The 17,453-nt window shown below is 41.3% G+C and overlaps 1 protein-coding gene across 1 annotated transcript in view; it reads right to left on the bottom strand.

Moving 5' to 3' along the window:
• Window positions 1-17,453, bottom strand: part of MYOM3 (myomesin 3) — a 152,250-nt gene that overhangs the window by 121,977 nt on the left and 12,820 nt on the right. The window contains exons 3-5 of the mRNA XM_063456551.1: window positions 17,131-17,211; window positions 16,513-16,663; window positions 10,317-10,474 (exon numbers count right to left, since the gene is read on the bottom strand). Coding sequence (XP_063312621.1) covers window positions 10,317-10,474; window positions 16,513-16,663; window positions 17,131-17,211 — 390 coding nt within the window. The remainder of the gene's footprint in view (window positions 1-10,316; window positions 10,475-16,512; window positions 16,664-17,130; window positions 17,212-17,453) is intronic.

Genomic DNA, 17,453 nt, shown 5'->3' with positions numbered 1-17,453 from the left:
ATTTAATTTAATTATTATTATTATTTTTTTATTATTTAATTCTTTTTTTTATTATTATTATCTTTTTTTTTCCGTCCCCCCTCCCTGCTTGATACATGGCAGGGAGGGGGGCTCTCCTTCCCTGCTGGTCCAGCATTGGTAGTTCAGTGGGGGGGAGGAAGGGGCTGTCAGAGCTGTTACTTACCTCTCCTGCAGCTCCTGTCAGCTCCCTCCTCCTCCGCGCCGTCTGTTCAGCTCCCTCTGTCAGCTCACACTGTAAGTCTCGCGAGAGCCGCGGCTCTCGCGAGATTTACACTGGGAGCTGACCGAGGTGCTGAACGGATGGCGCGGAGGAGGAGGGAGCTGACAGGAGCTGCAGGAGAGGTAAGTTACAGCTCTGACAGCCCCTTCCTCCCCCAGTCTGTATTATGGCAATGCAAATTGCCATAATACAGACTGACTCGAGTATAAGCCGAGTTGGGGTTTTTTAGCACAGAAAATGTGCTAAAAAACTCGGCTTATACTCGAGTATATACGGTAGTTACATAGTTGAAAAGAGACTTGCGTCCATCAAATTCAGCCTTCCTCACATTTGTTTTTTGCTGTTGATCCAAAGAAGGCAAAAAACCCCAGTTTGGAGCACAATTTTGCAACAAGCTAGGAAAAAAATTCCTTCTTGACTCCAGAATGGCAGTCAGATTTATCCTTGGATCAAGCAGTTATTACCCTACATTGAAAGATTATATCCTTGAATATTCTGTTTTTGCAAGTATGCATGTAGTAGCTGTTTGAACATCTGTATGGACTCTGATAAAACCACTTCTTCAGGCAGAGAATTCCACATCCTGATTGTTCTTCCAGTAAAAAAAAAAACTTTCCTTTGCATTAGACGAAATCTTCATTCTTCCAGTCTAAACGCATGACCTCGTGTCCTATGTAAAGTCTGGTTTGTGAATAGATTTCCACACAATGGTTTGTATTGGCCCCGAATATATTTGTATAATGTTATCATATCCCCTCTCAGGCGACGTTTTTATAAACAAAATAGGTTTAAATTTGTTAACCTTTCTTCATAGCTGATATGTTCCATTCCTTTTATTAATTTTGTAGCCCGCCTCTGCACTTTTTCTAGTGCAATAATATCCTTCTTTAGAACAGGTGCCCAAAATTGCACAGCATATTCAATATGTGGTCTTACCAGTGATTTATAAAGAGGCAAAATTATATTCTCATCCCGAGAATGAATGCCCTTTTTCATGCATGACAATACCTTGCTGGCCTTAATGTGTATGCAGGGTAATAATGCTCAACACAAATATAATCCAACATACAAGCCTCTTTCTACATATCTCTTAATGAATACGCGTTAGTTCATTTCATTTTTGGGTCTGAGGAAAAAGGGGAAACTGTCACTCTATATTTGACAGTGTGATTGCAAACGTGGAGCCAGTATTTATATGGGCTCCCAAAAAAGGTGAACAAGACTAATATTGAATATAACCTATAAGCACTTCTATAGAGGTACTTTCAGTATTGTATGCTCCCTTTAGGTTTTCTATGTGCCACTGCGGAGAATTTTAACTACAAGAAGAGGTGTAGTTGCCACCAGAAGGGCACAACTGTGTGTATGCCATAAAAGGCTCAATACATTGTGAGCATACATCTATCTACTTATTATTAATTACTTATTAATGCTTACAGTGTAGCACTATTGGATTTTCTTATTTTTTTTGTATTACATGTACATATAAACTAATATAACCCTAAGTCTGTATATAGGGTAAGTCTTTATTCTAAGCGCTTCACTTTCAGTTTAATATATATAACTTACCCTAGTTATTTTATTTGTTACCAGTAGAGATGTCCCGAACGGTTCGCTGGCGAATAGTTCCTGGCGAACATAGCTTGTTCGCGTTAACCACGGACGGCGAACATATGCAATGTTCGGTCTGCCCCCTATTCGTCATCATTGAGTAAACTTTGACCCTGTACCTCACAGTCAGCAGACACATTCCAGCCAATCAGCAGCAGACCCTCCCACCTCCTAGACAGCATACAATTTAGATTAATTCTGAAGCTGCATTCTTTTTTTTTTTTTTTCATGTGATCAAAGGCATGGTGTGGAGGATCGGCTATAGTGGGACATGCTTGGCAGGCTGCTGTTTACTGCTTGTGCTCATCCGATCCCTTCTGGGCGCCAGGTGCAGACCCTGGGAGTCCCTGATACCTGGAACAACAAAGGCAAGTCTCTGGCTGAGTGGCGGGTTCACGGCTTGAGGTGGTGGAAGCTTGTTTTGTCAGGTGGTCGGATCTGTCCCGGTGGTGCTTCACGTCCGGTGCGGGATTGTGGTGGCTTAAGGTGGAGGCGAGTGCTTGACGTGGGGCAGGCTCTGCATTTCTGTTTGTGCCTCCGGTCCCATCTTCGACGCCTTTTGCGTTGGTGGATTTTAATGGGGACTGCTTCGCTTAGCTGTGGTGGAGCTTGTTGGGGCTGTGGTGGAGCTTGTTGGGGCTTCCTGCTTGTTATTTGCTTCAAAAATTGATTAAAGAGTCTGTCCAGCTTAGACTCAATATCCTGCCATGCTTTGCTGGTACCAGGAGGACACGCGGCTGCCGCCATATTGGGAGAGTCGCAGATGAGTATGTCAGCCTGGGCGGCTGTGCTCTGTGCGTCCATTAGCTCCAGACAGCCTCTCAGGGGTGGCCAGGGATAACCCCCACGGTCCGAGGGGGGGGGGGGGAGTAACGGAGCTCCTGCTGGGAAGTAGCTGCTCCTGGGCATTCCAGGATCGGGAGATCGGCCGCCTCTCCCGCCCGGTGAGCACCAGGCCACACTTGCCACGCGGAGGTAAGTAAGACTCTGTCGAGTTGCTGACCGCTATTAAGCATGTCGGGTCGGTCAGGTAGGAGCAACATTGCTGGGTCATCCCCTTCTGGGGTGAAATTCGCTTGTTGATAACTGCTTAAAGTTAGATATTGAGGGAGCTCACACGAAGTGCGTCTTTCCTCCATGACAGCTAGGCCCCGCCCCCTGGAAGCTGCATTCTTAGTGAGAGGAGGGACAGTGTAGCTGCTGCTGATTTAATAGGGAAATCGATAGCTAGGCTAGTGTATTCAGTGTCCACTACAGTCCTGAAGGACTCATCTGATCTCTGCTGTATGGACAGCACCCCAAAAAGCCCTTTTTAGGGCTAGAACATCAGTCTGCTTTTAAAAAAAAAAATTCCTGTGTAATCTAATTGCAGTTGCCTGCCTGCCAGCGTGTATGTCAGGCTCACAGCGTATACTGTGCCCACTTGCCCAGTGCCACCACTCATATCTGGTGTCACAATAGCTTGCATTTAAAAAAAAACAAAAAACTTTTTTGACTGTGAAATAATAGCAGTCAGTTTCCTTCACACGTGTGCGTTTCAGGGCCTGCTAGGGCACAGTGTCACACCAGTGCAACTCATATCTGGTGTAACAGTAGTGTACATTTAAAAAAAAAATACAGGGGGATTGTTGTCACCTTTTGGGGACCCTTGGTGTTGTACGTGGCTGGGTGGAGGAAGAGACCTTCAATGACATCAGTGAGGACAAGGAACCTTGTGCAAATGGAGTTTGCGGTTGTGCAAATGGACTGTTTGCGGTGCGTTAACCCCTTAAGGACACATGACATGTGTGACATGTCATGATTCCCTTTTATTCCAGAAGTTTGGTCCTTAAGGGGTTAAACGGGGAGTTTGGTCTGTCACTGTGAAGCGGGCGTAACCCTTACACTACCTGATCGATACAACATCATACCTGATGTTTTAAAGCACGTTATTCCAAACAATTTAGGAATGTTTGGTTTTAATCCATAAAGGGCATAAATCACCTGACTCTGCATCAACTATGTAATTTTCCATGGGAGTTTTTCCATGGATCCCCCTCTGGCAGGCCACAGTCCAGGTGTTAGTCCCCTTGAAACAACTTTTCCATCACTATTGTGGCCAGAAAGAGACCCTGTGGGTTTTAAAGTTCGCCTGCCTATTGAAGTCTATGGCGGTTCGCCCGGTTCGCCCGGTTCGCCCGGTTCGCCCGTTCGCGAACATTTGCGGAAGTTTGCGTTCGCCAATTGCGAACGGAAAATTTTATGTTCGCGACATCTCTAGTTACCACATTAAAGCAAACTGTTTGGAACTGTGCCAAACTTTGTTGCCTTCTTTTAGATGAATAAAAGTTAATTCATAAATTCTTCGCAGTCACTTATTTTTGTATCACCCAAATAAAATATGTAATCATGATTACAGAAAGTGCCAGTACTTTCCCGGTAATTACTCTACAATATGATTTAGTATTTTGATTTCCCAGCTGCATGTTATAGCACGTATGAGAAATCAAACACACCTTTCAACATGAAATAATTACATGTATAATAACCACATTTCTTATTATGAGCATGTACACCCAGGTAGGTAAGAAAACATAACAAGCAAGTAAAAAGTATTTGATGTGCTTGGTTATTTTATGTTACCTCAAGATTTTCACAACTAAGTTCCACCGATAAGTTGGTTTGGAGTAATGTATTTTGAAAAGAAACAGATTTTTTAGAAACCATTGAAGTAAATGTGAAATGCATCCAGATAGGTATTTTCTTTGTGCCCTACCCCACTTAAAGATACACTGTAGTCACAAGGACAACTACAGCTTATTGCATTTGTTCTGGTGAGTAGAATCATTCCCTTCAGGCTTTTTGCTGTAAACACTTTATTTTCAGAGAAAAGAAAGTGTTTGCATTACAGCCCAGTGATAACTTCACTGGCCACTCCTCAGATGGCTGCTAGAGGTGCTTCCTTGGGCAGTGTCGCAAAGTAAGCAGTACTGCCATTCAGTGTCTCCACCCTCTGCATGCAGACGCTGAACTTTCCTCATAGAGATTCATTGATTCAATTCATCTCTATGAGGAGATGCTGATTGGCCAGGGCTGTTTGACTTTTGCTGGCTGTGCCCCTGATCTGCCTCCTTGACAGTCTCAGCCAATCCTATGGGGAAGAATTGTGATTGGTTCAGATTGGTTCTGATGATGTCAGCAGACAAGAGGCAGGTCAGAGGCAGACAGCGGCAGGGTCAGCAGGTGCAGACTTGAACACAAGTAAGATTTTACTATATTTAGGGAGGCCAGGGGGTGGATAGCTGGTGGTTTTAACACTATAGGGTCAGGAATACATGTTTATGTTCCTGACCCTATAGTTTTCCTTTAACTTGCCAGTATGAAATAAGACTTTTACCTTGAAAAGAACTTTCTTTTTTCTTGTCATGAAGTTTACAGTTAATAATATACAAAAAGCCAAATAAGTTTTATAATAAAGAGACCAATTGGATCCTGGTTTCAGTTTGAGTGAATTGTTTCATTTGTACAACCTTGCTTTATTTCCAAGATCTAAGGGACATAGAAACATAGACTGTGATGGAAGATGAGAGCCATTCGGCCCATCTAGTCTGCCCAATTTTCTTTTAGTCTCTTATATCTAGGATAGTTTTATGCCTATCCCACGCATGCTTAAACTTCCTCACTGTGTTAACCTTTACCAGTTAGGCTGGAAGGCTATTCCATGCATCCACTACCCTCTCAGTAAAGTAATACTTCCTGATATTATTTTTAAACCTTTGCCCCTCAAGTCATTAACACACTGCTGGACCACCATCCTATGTTAAACTGTGAGTGCTTTCCCATGGGAGATTTTGGAGTATAACCCTTTATTTTGGGTAGCATGTGGGGTAGCAGCAAATCTATTCATGCACTGTAAGCAATATATTAGCAGTACTATAGTAGTACTGATAAGCAAAATTTTTTCTTTAATAACAATTTGTTCTAGCTGTTTACGTTTAATAAGAAGCAATTGCCCCATGGAAACATAGTGACAATAAAAACGTTTGTTATGAGCTAAGATGGGCATGAATGATTCTTTAAATCAGTGGTTCCCAACCTTTTTCCACTCGAGTACCCTTTGGCAGCCCATTTCCATAAATTGTACCCCTCACATTAGCAAAATGTTGTAATTAATATAGTTGCATTTATTTCAAATTTATACATTTTTCTCTGTTCAATCTCCCCTTTTTCTCTGCCCTAGGTTTCCCCTGCTTCTCCTCTGCCCCATGCTCTCCTTGCTTCTCCTTCGCCCCATGCTCTCCCTGCTTCTCCTCCACCCCAAACCCTCAGTGCCTCTCTTCCCTGCTGATTCTCCCTGCTTCTCCTCCACCCCAGGCTCTCCCTGCTACTCCTCCGCCCCCGACACACAATCACACAGACACACTGTCACACATGCAGACACACCGACATCTAAAGATACGCACACTGACATACATACAGATGCCCAGACACATAGATACAATGATACACAAACATACAAATACAAACACTAACACACATACAGATACAGATGGAAAAAACACTGACACACATGCATATACACAGACACACAAACACACACACTGACACACATATACATACCCTGAAACACAGATACCTATCCTGAAACATATGCAGATACAGTGAAACACAGATACATACACTTACACACATGCAGATACACAGATACAGACACTGACACACATACAGACAAAGATACCCACACTGACATACAGATACAGACACTGACACACAGATAAAGTGACACACATGCAGATATAGACACTGACACAGATGTAGAGACTGAAACACATGCAGATACAGACAAACTGTTTCATACCCTGACCCACATATACACATACAGATACATACACACATAGATACAAACACTGACACACATAAAGGATACATACCTTGACACACGCCATGATACACAGATACATACCCTGACACATGGTACGTAGTATGGTATGTGAGCATCGGTGCTCCGTCAAGCCTGCTTTCAATTTATTATCTTGATAGAGCGGGAGTGTACTTCTCCAATATGTAGTTTTGTTTAGCAAAACAAAAATCTAATTGTAAATGCAGCTTCACACTAACTCACACTCTCTTTCTTGTACTACTTATAAAAGTGCAGTATCTCTGCCATTTACTGTATTGCTTGAATGTAACTCTACTGATTTTATTTCTGATTAAATGCCTCTACCTGCCTATTTGTTACACCGTTCACAACAAAAATAAAGAATATAAAAACAAAAAATATAGTCTTCTATGCGTAGCCTCTGCTGTCAGTTTTGTAATTTCACCAGCGATGACTGTGGGATGAGGCTTGTGAGTGCCAGGCATGGCATCCTATCATTTATGTGGATTACCATAAATTCTTTACTATAATAATTACACCAGTTACCTTGTTGCAAACTATGGATAATTTGTATAAACAGACTAATAAATTATCTCAGAGCTTGTGGTAACATGTGGATAATTGTGCAATCACAGGAGAGCACTCACAAATAAATATATAATAATGCAGTTCTTGGCTTGGGTGTTTACCTGTACACATGTAAACCCTGCTCACTTAGTGGATTGAAAGATATTGCTTCAGAAGACGCAATATTTGAAGTAAATAAGAGATCCAAAGTTTATAATGAGGCATAACATAGCATATTTTGTAATGCATTACGTAAACTCTGATCCTGATCCCAGTCGTCTTGTCATTTCTTAATGCATTACATAGATAAAATGCACTAAAATACAATAAACTAATAGGTAATAAACCTTCTCTTCAGTAGAAGATCAGTAGGATGGTTGCCATCAGTTTTCAATAATAAGAATGTCTTACAACAAAAACAGCAATGGTCAATTATGCGACTATTATATGATGAATTGATTTTGAACCAATTTTTGGACTGAAAAACCAGGGTGCGGGTATTATGCGGTGAAATACGGTAGATCATGCCTCTGAAGTCTCATTGCTCTGCCATTTAGGAGTTGTCACTTTTTTTTCTGTTTATGCTGTCCTTGCCACATCTCGGGTGCATGTAGGTCCGAACACATAGATAATCCCAATTAATCCACAGAAAAACGATGTATATGAAAAGAGTGCACATTTATTGATAAAGTATGCATATCAAAAAGTCATGCTGTCACTGCAGCTCTCATAGATGCTAACGGTAGTACAGATGCTCCTCACTTACCGACTGGGTTCCGTTCTTACGACCCGGTCGTAAAACAAATTGGTTGGTAAGTGAGGCGCATGTGCACCGGTGAAGATCTATGCTCTGGGAAATTTCCCTGAACATAGACAAGCGCAGCAGAGCACGGAATCCTTAAAATCCTTAAAATCTATGTTCGGGGAACGTTCCCCAAACATAGATTAGATGGATTCCCTGCTCTGGTGCGTTCTTCTATGTTCAGGGAAATTTCCCCAAACATAGGTTAGAGCAAGCATGTCAAACTCGCGGCCAACGACCGCATGTGGCCCACAATGTACATCTTTGCGGCCCGGCGAGCCGCGAGTGGGTACTTAGTGTTAAAGCAGAGTAGGCACCTGCTTTCTCCACATTGCAGGTACCTACTCTGCTAAAAGTTACCCGACCGGGGAGGAGAGCTTCCTGGCGGCAGCGAGGGAGCTCAACCTTCCTGCTCCTCACTGCTCCCTCGGGTGCGCCGTCTGTAGTGATGCCGAGCACCGGAATATCACATCAGAAGACTACCCTGAAAAAGAGCGTTTCACACCTTTCTCCACATGACACACCTCCCCTGGCTGTGACTGGCACAGCCTGCATGAAAACAAATTGGTTTTATTTTCAATCAGATGTAACTTACTTTAAAAGTGTTTTATCTCCTGCTGTAAGTTGAACTTTAATTACATACAAGAGGCTCCTGCAGGGTCTCGCAAGCTATTGACAGAGTAGGAGATAAACAATTCGAAATTGAATACAATTTTCAATAAAGGAAGTGTAAACATTAGATGACTCTTTACAGGAAGTGTTAAGGAAGGCTGTTTAAGTCACATGCAGAGAGGTGTGCCTAGGGCTGCATAAAAAAAAAGTGATTTAACTCATAAATGGCAGAGAATTTAGCAGTGAGACTAAAGTTGATTTGGTGACTATAGTGTCCCTTTAAGAAGTCCCTCAAAACCCATCCTTTTAGAAAAGCTTATGCCTCTCAGAGTAACTTCTCTTGTTCTCTCTTAAAGGACCACACTCTACTCTTACCTTCTGCTGCTTTCCCGCCTTGTCATTTGGTTGTTTTCCCCCATGCTGCCCTTCCTATTGTACCACACCTCTACTAGATTGTAAGCTCTTTCAAGTAGGGTCCCCATCAACCTATTGTTCCTGTAACATTTTGTCAATTGTCTTATTTATTGTTAATTTTCCCCCTTTATGATAAAATAAAATGCTGTGGAATATGTTAACACTATGAATGTCAAAAACAAAAATAATAATTAAACTTTGCGGAGCCATTTACCACGTGTAACATCTGAACACATATATACGGGTGTACACATTCATACAGCGCTACAGAATTTGCTGGCGCTATATACATAATAATAAAATAATAATAATTTATAAATATACATACAGATACACAATCAAAAACTCACACTCACACACTGGTATGACACACACACACTAAAGAGACTCGCATACACTAGCACACATTGAAATAGAAACTGATTATTTGGTGTTTAAGACCCTTCTTTTTACTGCACAGGGTGAGCAGGAGGACTCTATCACTGCAGTCACAATACAAGCAGATACAGCTTGGTGTGTGTGCTGTCTATTTAAGCCTTGCTTTGCATGCCATGCTAGGATCCTGCCTCCAGTCCTAGCTACTGCTGGGTGTTGATTCAGTAGAAAGGACTGGTGAAGAAAGGTAATACTAATCAGATATTGGAGTGGACAATTGGCTTCCTAATATCACTCACCATAGCAGCCAAAGCAGCTCTGCCCTCACACTCCAAACTACCATGCAAACGTCCTATTGGCTGAGGTTCCTACTCAGAACCTGTCAAAATGCTGGTCAGTTTAGACCCACGGAAAGTAGTGAGCTGGCATAACCCTCACAGTCATTTTTCCACTTTCCGCAGGTGGGCTTTGGGTTGGAAGCTGTTGTGGGAGGGTATGAACAGCAGTTTGGGCTGTAATAGCTGCTGACAACATATGCTTCTCAAATGTCCTATGGTGGTGGTGGTGGTGGTAAGGCTATATGCCATGGTGCTCTCTCCCTGGATAAGGCAGTGCAGGAAATATACAAATAATTATGATATTAATAGTATAACTAGAATTTGTGTCATTTATCAGCAAATCTTATATCAGAATCTTTGCTTTTTCATATATTATAATTCCTTATGTAAGAGAATCACTCTACAGTATATGAACATAACTGATGTGTACAAGCATGTGTTGAGTTAGTATGGTATCTATTTCTATAGCAACCCAATACATTCTTATTGCAATCTCACCACTGTATTGATGGTTTGGGGTTACCCAGTACAGTGCACGCAAGGGTGACGGACATCCTCTCCCATACACAATGCGCCCTCAGAGGTATCCAGAACATGGGAGCTCTTCTTGCGCAAAGCTCTCTAAATTCTTTCGTTTGCCTGCATTTCTCTTCCGCCTGCAGATAATAAAACATGTTTATGATAATTGAGATAGATTATTACGTTCCATGTGTAATATATGTATTACCTTCCCCATAATAGTCATTGGTAGTGTGAACATAGACATAAATTAATATTGGTCTTTATCAGGAGAACAATACAATATACAAGGAATTGATAGTGATAGGTTTTATAGTCTACAGCACCTTGACGGCAGGTACCATCTAAACCTAACTCCCACTTAACACTAGGCCCCTGATCCCACATCCTGCTAAACCTACTGCTGCAGCCCACCGAATGACATCGGGTATAGTAGTTCCCAAAGACACTCCGCAGTATAACCAGCGATATAATGGCACTGTGCTATTTTTAATCTGAAAACATTTTAGCATCACTATAACAGCAACTAGTAAAAGCAAAATTTTTTCTTATTTTCATGTCAAACTTTTATAAATTACCGGTAAATATGTTTGGTCTATAATTGTACATTTTAAGTAATTTGCAAGTGAATGTAAGAAAAATATATTCTGACAAGCACCTTTGCATATTGATACTTTTGGTGTATGTATCTAATATGTCACCGAATGCTGATGGTTTTGAGGTTCTATAGCATCTAACACTCCATCAAGTCATAGATCATTCTGATTAAATCACACATAGGTTAAAAACACCAAAATCACTACAGTTATTGAAGTGGCCATCTTGCTTGCAGTCTGTATGTACAACATGGTAGTTTGATGTGCTTCACATACAAAGATACAGCAAACTGCGGCACTCCAGTGAGGGGTGAAAACATCCCTGGAGAAGGATCATGCTGCAGGAATCTTTACTTTCTTTCTTTTTTTTTTTTGGGTGGGAGTGAGGGGGGTATGCCAGCAAAGCCTACTTCATTCAAAAATAGAGTTTTAATACAACACTGTTTTTGGTTGGAGTAACCCTTTAAGAAGTCTCTTGACATTTTTCTTAAGCATCAATGACATATTAGTGGAACAATCTCCACTGCTGTGCAAGAGACTGCATGCACTCAGTCAGTTAGTGAAATATTGTGACTCTAACTCAATTAGCTGATCATCTGTCTAACAACATATGTGTCTTGGGATTAGTAAGGATATAAATGCTATATTTGTAAAGTATTGATCTTCCATAAACAGTCTAGATTCTAATTTTGGATCGGATTGTGTAATCATATGCTTTGAAATCCAAGACTTGATTTTGTCTTTTATAACTTTGTATTTAATATTGCCATTAACATTTCTGAACATCCATTGTTGTTATCCATATCCTTGTGTGAACAAACACATCATATCTATCTTCCTATGTATTTATATGTATGGGCTTAACTCAGTGAAGAAAACTTTTGACTTCCACTGAGCTGTAGTGGAAAGGGCGAGCAGTGCCTGCAGGACCCCAGTTTAGAAGTCAAACCTTTCTAAAAAGTCTCCGACAGCACTTAAGTGACTTCCCTAAGAGGATCTTTATTTCAAACTGATTGAATCTCAATCTCAAAAACACATATGCACTAAACAATGCTGTTCTTTACGTCTAAAATAATAAATGAAACTAAAATATTATGAAGGCATACCTTGGATTTAAAAAAAGAAGGAAAGGAACCGCGCCCCAAATAGTGATTAATATATAAAATATACGTACATAGAAATTATGAACAATTCTTGTTTTTTCCTTAAACATAAAAACAAAGAAAAGACAGGTTGAAGTAGTTTGCACTCACATTTAGTAGAGCTTTCCAAGAGCTCTACCTTAATATGGCTTGGACGGAATTATCCCCGTCTAAGGATCTGTGTCACAGCGGATACTTCCAAACTGTCAATAGTGGTGGTGTTTATAAAAGAAATAAAAAAAGAGCTCCAATGGTATAGTATATACTGATAAAATGTGTAGAAATATAAATGGAGGGTATAGTACTCACATTTCCTAGAGCAAAAACTTGCTCTAGTATAATCAGCTTGGATGGTACAATCCCCACCAAGGATATGGTAACCAGGAAGTAAAATATAAAAAGGATATATATAGCTTTAAAATATAATTTTAATAACACATATATAAAATAAAATGGCTATATATAAAGTAAGAGTATAGCCATTTTATTTTATATATGTGTTATTAAAATTATATTTTAAAGCTATATATATCCTTTTTATATTTTACGTCCTGGGTACCATATCCTTGGTGGGGATTGTACCACCCAAGCTGATTATACTAGAGCAAGTTTCTGCTCTAGGAAATGTGAGTACTATACCCTCCATTTATATTTCTACACATTTTATCAGTATATACTATACCATTGGAGCTCTTTTTTATTTCTTTTATAAACACCACCACTATTGAAAGTTTGGAAGTATCCGCTGTGACACAGATCCTTAGACGGGGATAATTCCGTCCAAGCCATATTAAGGTAGAGCTCCTGGAAAGCTCTACTAAATGTGAGTGCAAACTACTTCAACCTACTCCACAATTTTTTCCTTATTTTAATATACTACACTATGATGTATTTTCTTTGTTTTTATGTTTGAGGAAAAACAAGAATTGTTCATAATTTCTATGTACGTATATTTTATATATTAATCACTATTTGGGGCGCGGTTCCCTTCCTTCTTTTTTATATCCTTTTGTTACAAGGTTGGGAATCCTTGCATTAGGTACCACAGCCTATTTTTATTGTGTATTGGAGTGAGCACCTATTATACCCCCTTTTTTATACCTTGGATTTAGTTGAGAGCAGAGCTAACTATCATAGAGTATCAAAGAAAATCATTAAATGGATTGACTGTAGTGTCAGTGCAAAGATTCATGCCACCCTAGGAGAAAAATCCAGTATGGTGTCCGTTCTGCTCATTTATGCTACATCTATGATCAGTCCATTTATACCTTCTGTTTTCCTTCACTAGTCTCTCTACCTCTGCCAGTCGATCTTCCTTTTTTCCTGAAGTCTTTTCAGGAAGTTTCTCTGCCAGTCTTTTTCTCCCTTCATTAGTATTTTTCCTGCCTGCTAACTACCGGTAACTATGTGTTGTAGGGCCGGACTGGGGAAAAAATTTGGCCTGGGCATTTTTTAATCACAGTGGCCCACTAAGAAGGGGCCAGGGCCAGAGAGGATGGTGTGTTTTGTCATCATCAATGACAAGCAATCCCCCTCTCAAAGTGAGCATGTTGGTTCAATGATCTTCCAGAGCAGCCCATGTGCAGATCCTGCTGCTGATGAGAAAAGGGCTCTGTGTTGTTCTGCATAGCACAAGCAAATGTATTAAAATGATTGCACTGTGTTTGCTTGTGATTTGTCTCTGGTGTCTCAATAAGTAGGATACCAAAGGACAAAAGGACTAGCAAAAGCATATTGTGCATGCGTGTTTGGAGTCTGCTTGTGGGATTGCATGTATGTAGAGTGAACTGATTGTGGTGTGGCATTGTGTAAATATGTTTGTTTCAGTCGTTGTGTTTGTGGTGTAATATGTGTGACTAGGGGCTGTAGAGAGTGTGTGTATATATAGGGTGCATAGTGTGCATAGGGGACACTGGCGTACAGACCGCGGCCGCAGGGGTGCCCGGCCCACCAGGGGTGCCAGGCCCACCAGGGGGCCCGGTCCACCAGGGGGCCCGGCCACCCTGCGACCAGGTATGTACACCAGTTTATCATCCTCTTCTCCTGGGGGGCCCAGGAGCTGGCCATCTCAGGGCCCCCCAAGGCTGGCAGTGGCGTTACATGGCGGGCAGGCGCGCAAGGGAGATTTCTCCCCTGAGTGTTCTCTGCCCAGCTTCCTCACGCACACCGCAGTGATGCCGGAGCCGGAATATGACGTCATTCCGGCTCCGGCATCAGTAAGCGGCGCGCGAGGGAGCTGAACAGGAGGATCAGTGCTCCCTCGCCGTCTGCAGGACCGGTTGCCGGGCAGCCCCACTGGACCCCAGGAAATCCCCTCAGCACTCCCAAAGGTAGCAAGGCTGGGGGATTACATTTTTTTTTAAAATATGAGTGTGTGTGTATATGTGTGTTAGTGTCTGTGTGTTAATTTTTGTGTGTCAGTGTGTGTGTTACTGTGTGTGTGTGTGTGTGTGTCTGTTACTGAGTGTGCTAATTGTGTGTCTGTTATTGAGTGTGTGTCTGCTAGTGTGTCAGTGTGTGTGTGTTACTGTGTGTGTTAGTTTTGGGGCCCCTAACAGAGCTTAAGGTCTGGGCCCACCTCCAAGCCCGCCCCCAGAGTCCACCTCCAAATCTTATCCACAGGAATACACACACAGGCACAAACATTAGCACTGGTGCAAAAGGACACAGATACACACACACACACAAAGATACACACATGCTGACATACATAATGAAACAGACATACTGATACACACATACACACATATACAGACACACAGCCATAGATAGTGACACACAGACACATACATGCGCAAGGACATACAGACACACACATACATACATACTGACATACATATATATATATATATATACATACATACTGAAATACAAATACATATACATACATACATACTGACAGACATACAGACATACATACGGACATACTGACAGACATACTGAAAGACATACTGACATACATACATACATACATACAGACATACTGACAGACATACATACATACAGATAGACATACTTATAAACATACTGACCAACATACTGACCGACATAGGTACTGATATACATACATACATACTGACACACTGACACACACATCTATTTTTTTTAGTCACCTTCCTGTTTCTTACCTTTTCATTGCAGAAGGGTGGTTGGGGCTGATCGGAGTCGGCTGACTCTCCCTCTTCACGGCCTCCACGCTGTCTCTCCTCCCTTCCATGCGGAGTAAGCTGGGAGGAAGTGACCAGCCCTTTTTTTAAGCCCTTTTTAAAGGGACATGGTTGCGCTATTACACAGCCGCAGCACTACCTGGCCCCTGAAGATATAGGGCCCATCGTATGGGCCCTATCATTGTGCGGGCCCTGATGCAGCCACTACACATGGCGGCCCTGCGTATAGGTGGTGTAGTGTGTGCCAATAGGGGATCTAATATGTGTATGGAGGACCCAGAGTTTGCATAGGAGATATAATGTGTGTGTTGGTGGGTGGAGGATCCAGAGCTATGTAGGGGATCTAGTGTTTGTATAAGGGATGTAGTGTGTGTGTGTCTGGATTGTAATGTGTAATGTGTGTAGGAGTGCAATGTGTGTGTGAAGGGTGCAATGTGTGTGTGATTGGTGCAGTATTTGTGTGATGTGTGTGTGCATGAGGACTGAAGTGTGTGTGGGTGAGGAGAAGTGTGTGCGTGAGTGGTGTGGTATGTGTGGGGGTGCATTGTGTATGTGTGAGGGGTATGGTGTGTGTGTGAGATGGGTGCAGTGTGTGTGCATGAGGACTGAAGTGTGTGCGCATGAGGACTACAGTGTGCGCATGAGGAGTGCAGTATGTGTATAAGGAGTGGGGTGTGTGGGGTTGCAGTGTGTGTGGGGTGCAGTGTGTCAGGTGCAGTGTGTGTGTAGGGACGCAGTGTGTCTGCGGGGTGCAGTGTGTGTGTCAGGTGTCAGGATTGCAGTGTGTGTGGGGGGAGAAGTGTGTGTGAGGGGAGCAGTGTATGGGCATGTAGTGTGTGTGTGTGTGTGGGGGGGGTGCAGTGTGCATTTGTGTATGTGTGTCTGCAGTGTGCAGTGTGTGTGTAAGTTGAAATTTATGTGAGGGGTGCCGTGTCTCAGGATTGCAGTGTGTATGTGAGGTTGCTGAGTGTGCTGTATGTTGTTTGTGGCTGTATTTGTTGTGCTCTGAGTAATCAAATATTCCAGCTAGTTGTACTTTTAGTACTTTAAACCACCTATTAGAACAGAACGCTTTTATAAATCTACCATATCATGTTATTAATACTTTTGATTAACACTTAATACATTTGTTTTGCTGCATGGGGACTTTATATATTTTATTTTACAATAACACTTGATACATCTGTTTTGCAGTATGAGCACCTTACATGTTTATCAACCTGGCACTGCTTTCAAATGTAGGTACTGCATAGTCTTCAAGATCACTTACCACTCTACGCAAGGCCTTATGGTCAGCTCTCACACGCAAGGCCCTGCAAGACTCTGTAACCTTGATTTCAAACTTCTTCATGTCATTTCTGTATCCAGTACTTTTCTCATCTCTGGTTTCTAACCACAAGTCTCTGGGTTCCCATTTCGCCCTGGAATGAATATGTGTATATTAATTCTTATGCATCACATCTGAAGAGTCTAGGTAGCATTTCATGTATTGAGGACAACACAGAAAAATTCTCTGTGTTTGCAAATAATGTAAAGTTTGTTTATCTGGAATTTTCTACATTATTCCACAATCTTCTTTTTTTCAGTTAAAGAAACCAGGCTGCTCTTTAAAATAATAATATTATATTTAGTGTTACAGATGGTCTACAAATGATATGTGGTGCTTCAGGATTTAACACACATCATTTTTTTTAATTTTTTTTTTATCAAGCATACAAAATACAATAAAGAATGTTATTTACAAAGAGGAATTCTGATGCAAAGTTCTAAAATTGGGACAAACAAAATAAACATCCATAATCATCTTCTAAATCTTTATAAAGCAATTATTTGTATAAATGATCTCTACGCTTTCTAATTTTCAAGACATGTAGACCTTTGGACTTACCAGGTAGATCTCAAAACTTGTTCAGCTCGCGCTATAGAATAATCTACTGTAGATACTGGAATATCATCAAATTCTTCTTCACTAACAGGAAAAGTAGAAACAAAGGGACAATGAGAAAAGACAATACAATTTTTTTGCAACAGGGTTATTCACTAAAGTGAGAATTGCTGATAAATTAAAGAGAATTTTACATTTGAGGTCAAAGTGCCCAAGTTAGAAGCAAAGATGACATGTTTATTTTTTCCAGTTTGGCCTTTTTTCCTTAAATATGAAATTAACTTTGAATTCATTTTGAATTCCCAACAATTCTGTCTTTATTAAAT

This window comes from Pelobates fuscus, chromosome 1 (assembly GCF_036172605.1).
Source record: "Pelobates fuscus isolate aPelFus1 chromosome 1, aPelFus1.pri, whole genome shotgun sequence".
Taxonomy (NCBI): domain Eukaryota; kingdom Metazoa; phylum Chordata; class Amphibia; order Anura; family Pelobatidae; genus Pelobates; species Pelobates fuscus.
This window is presented reverse-complemented; position numbering and strand designations above follow the sequence as displayed.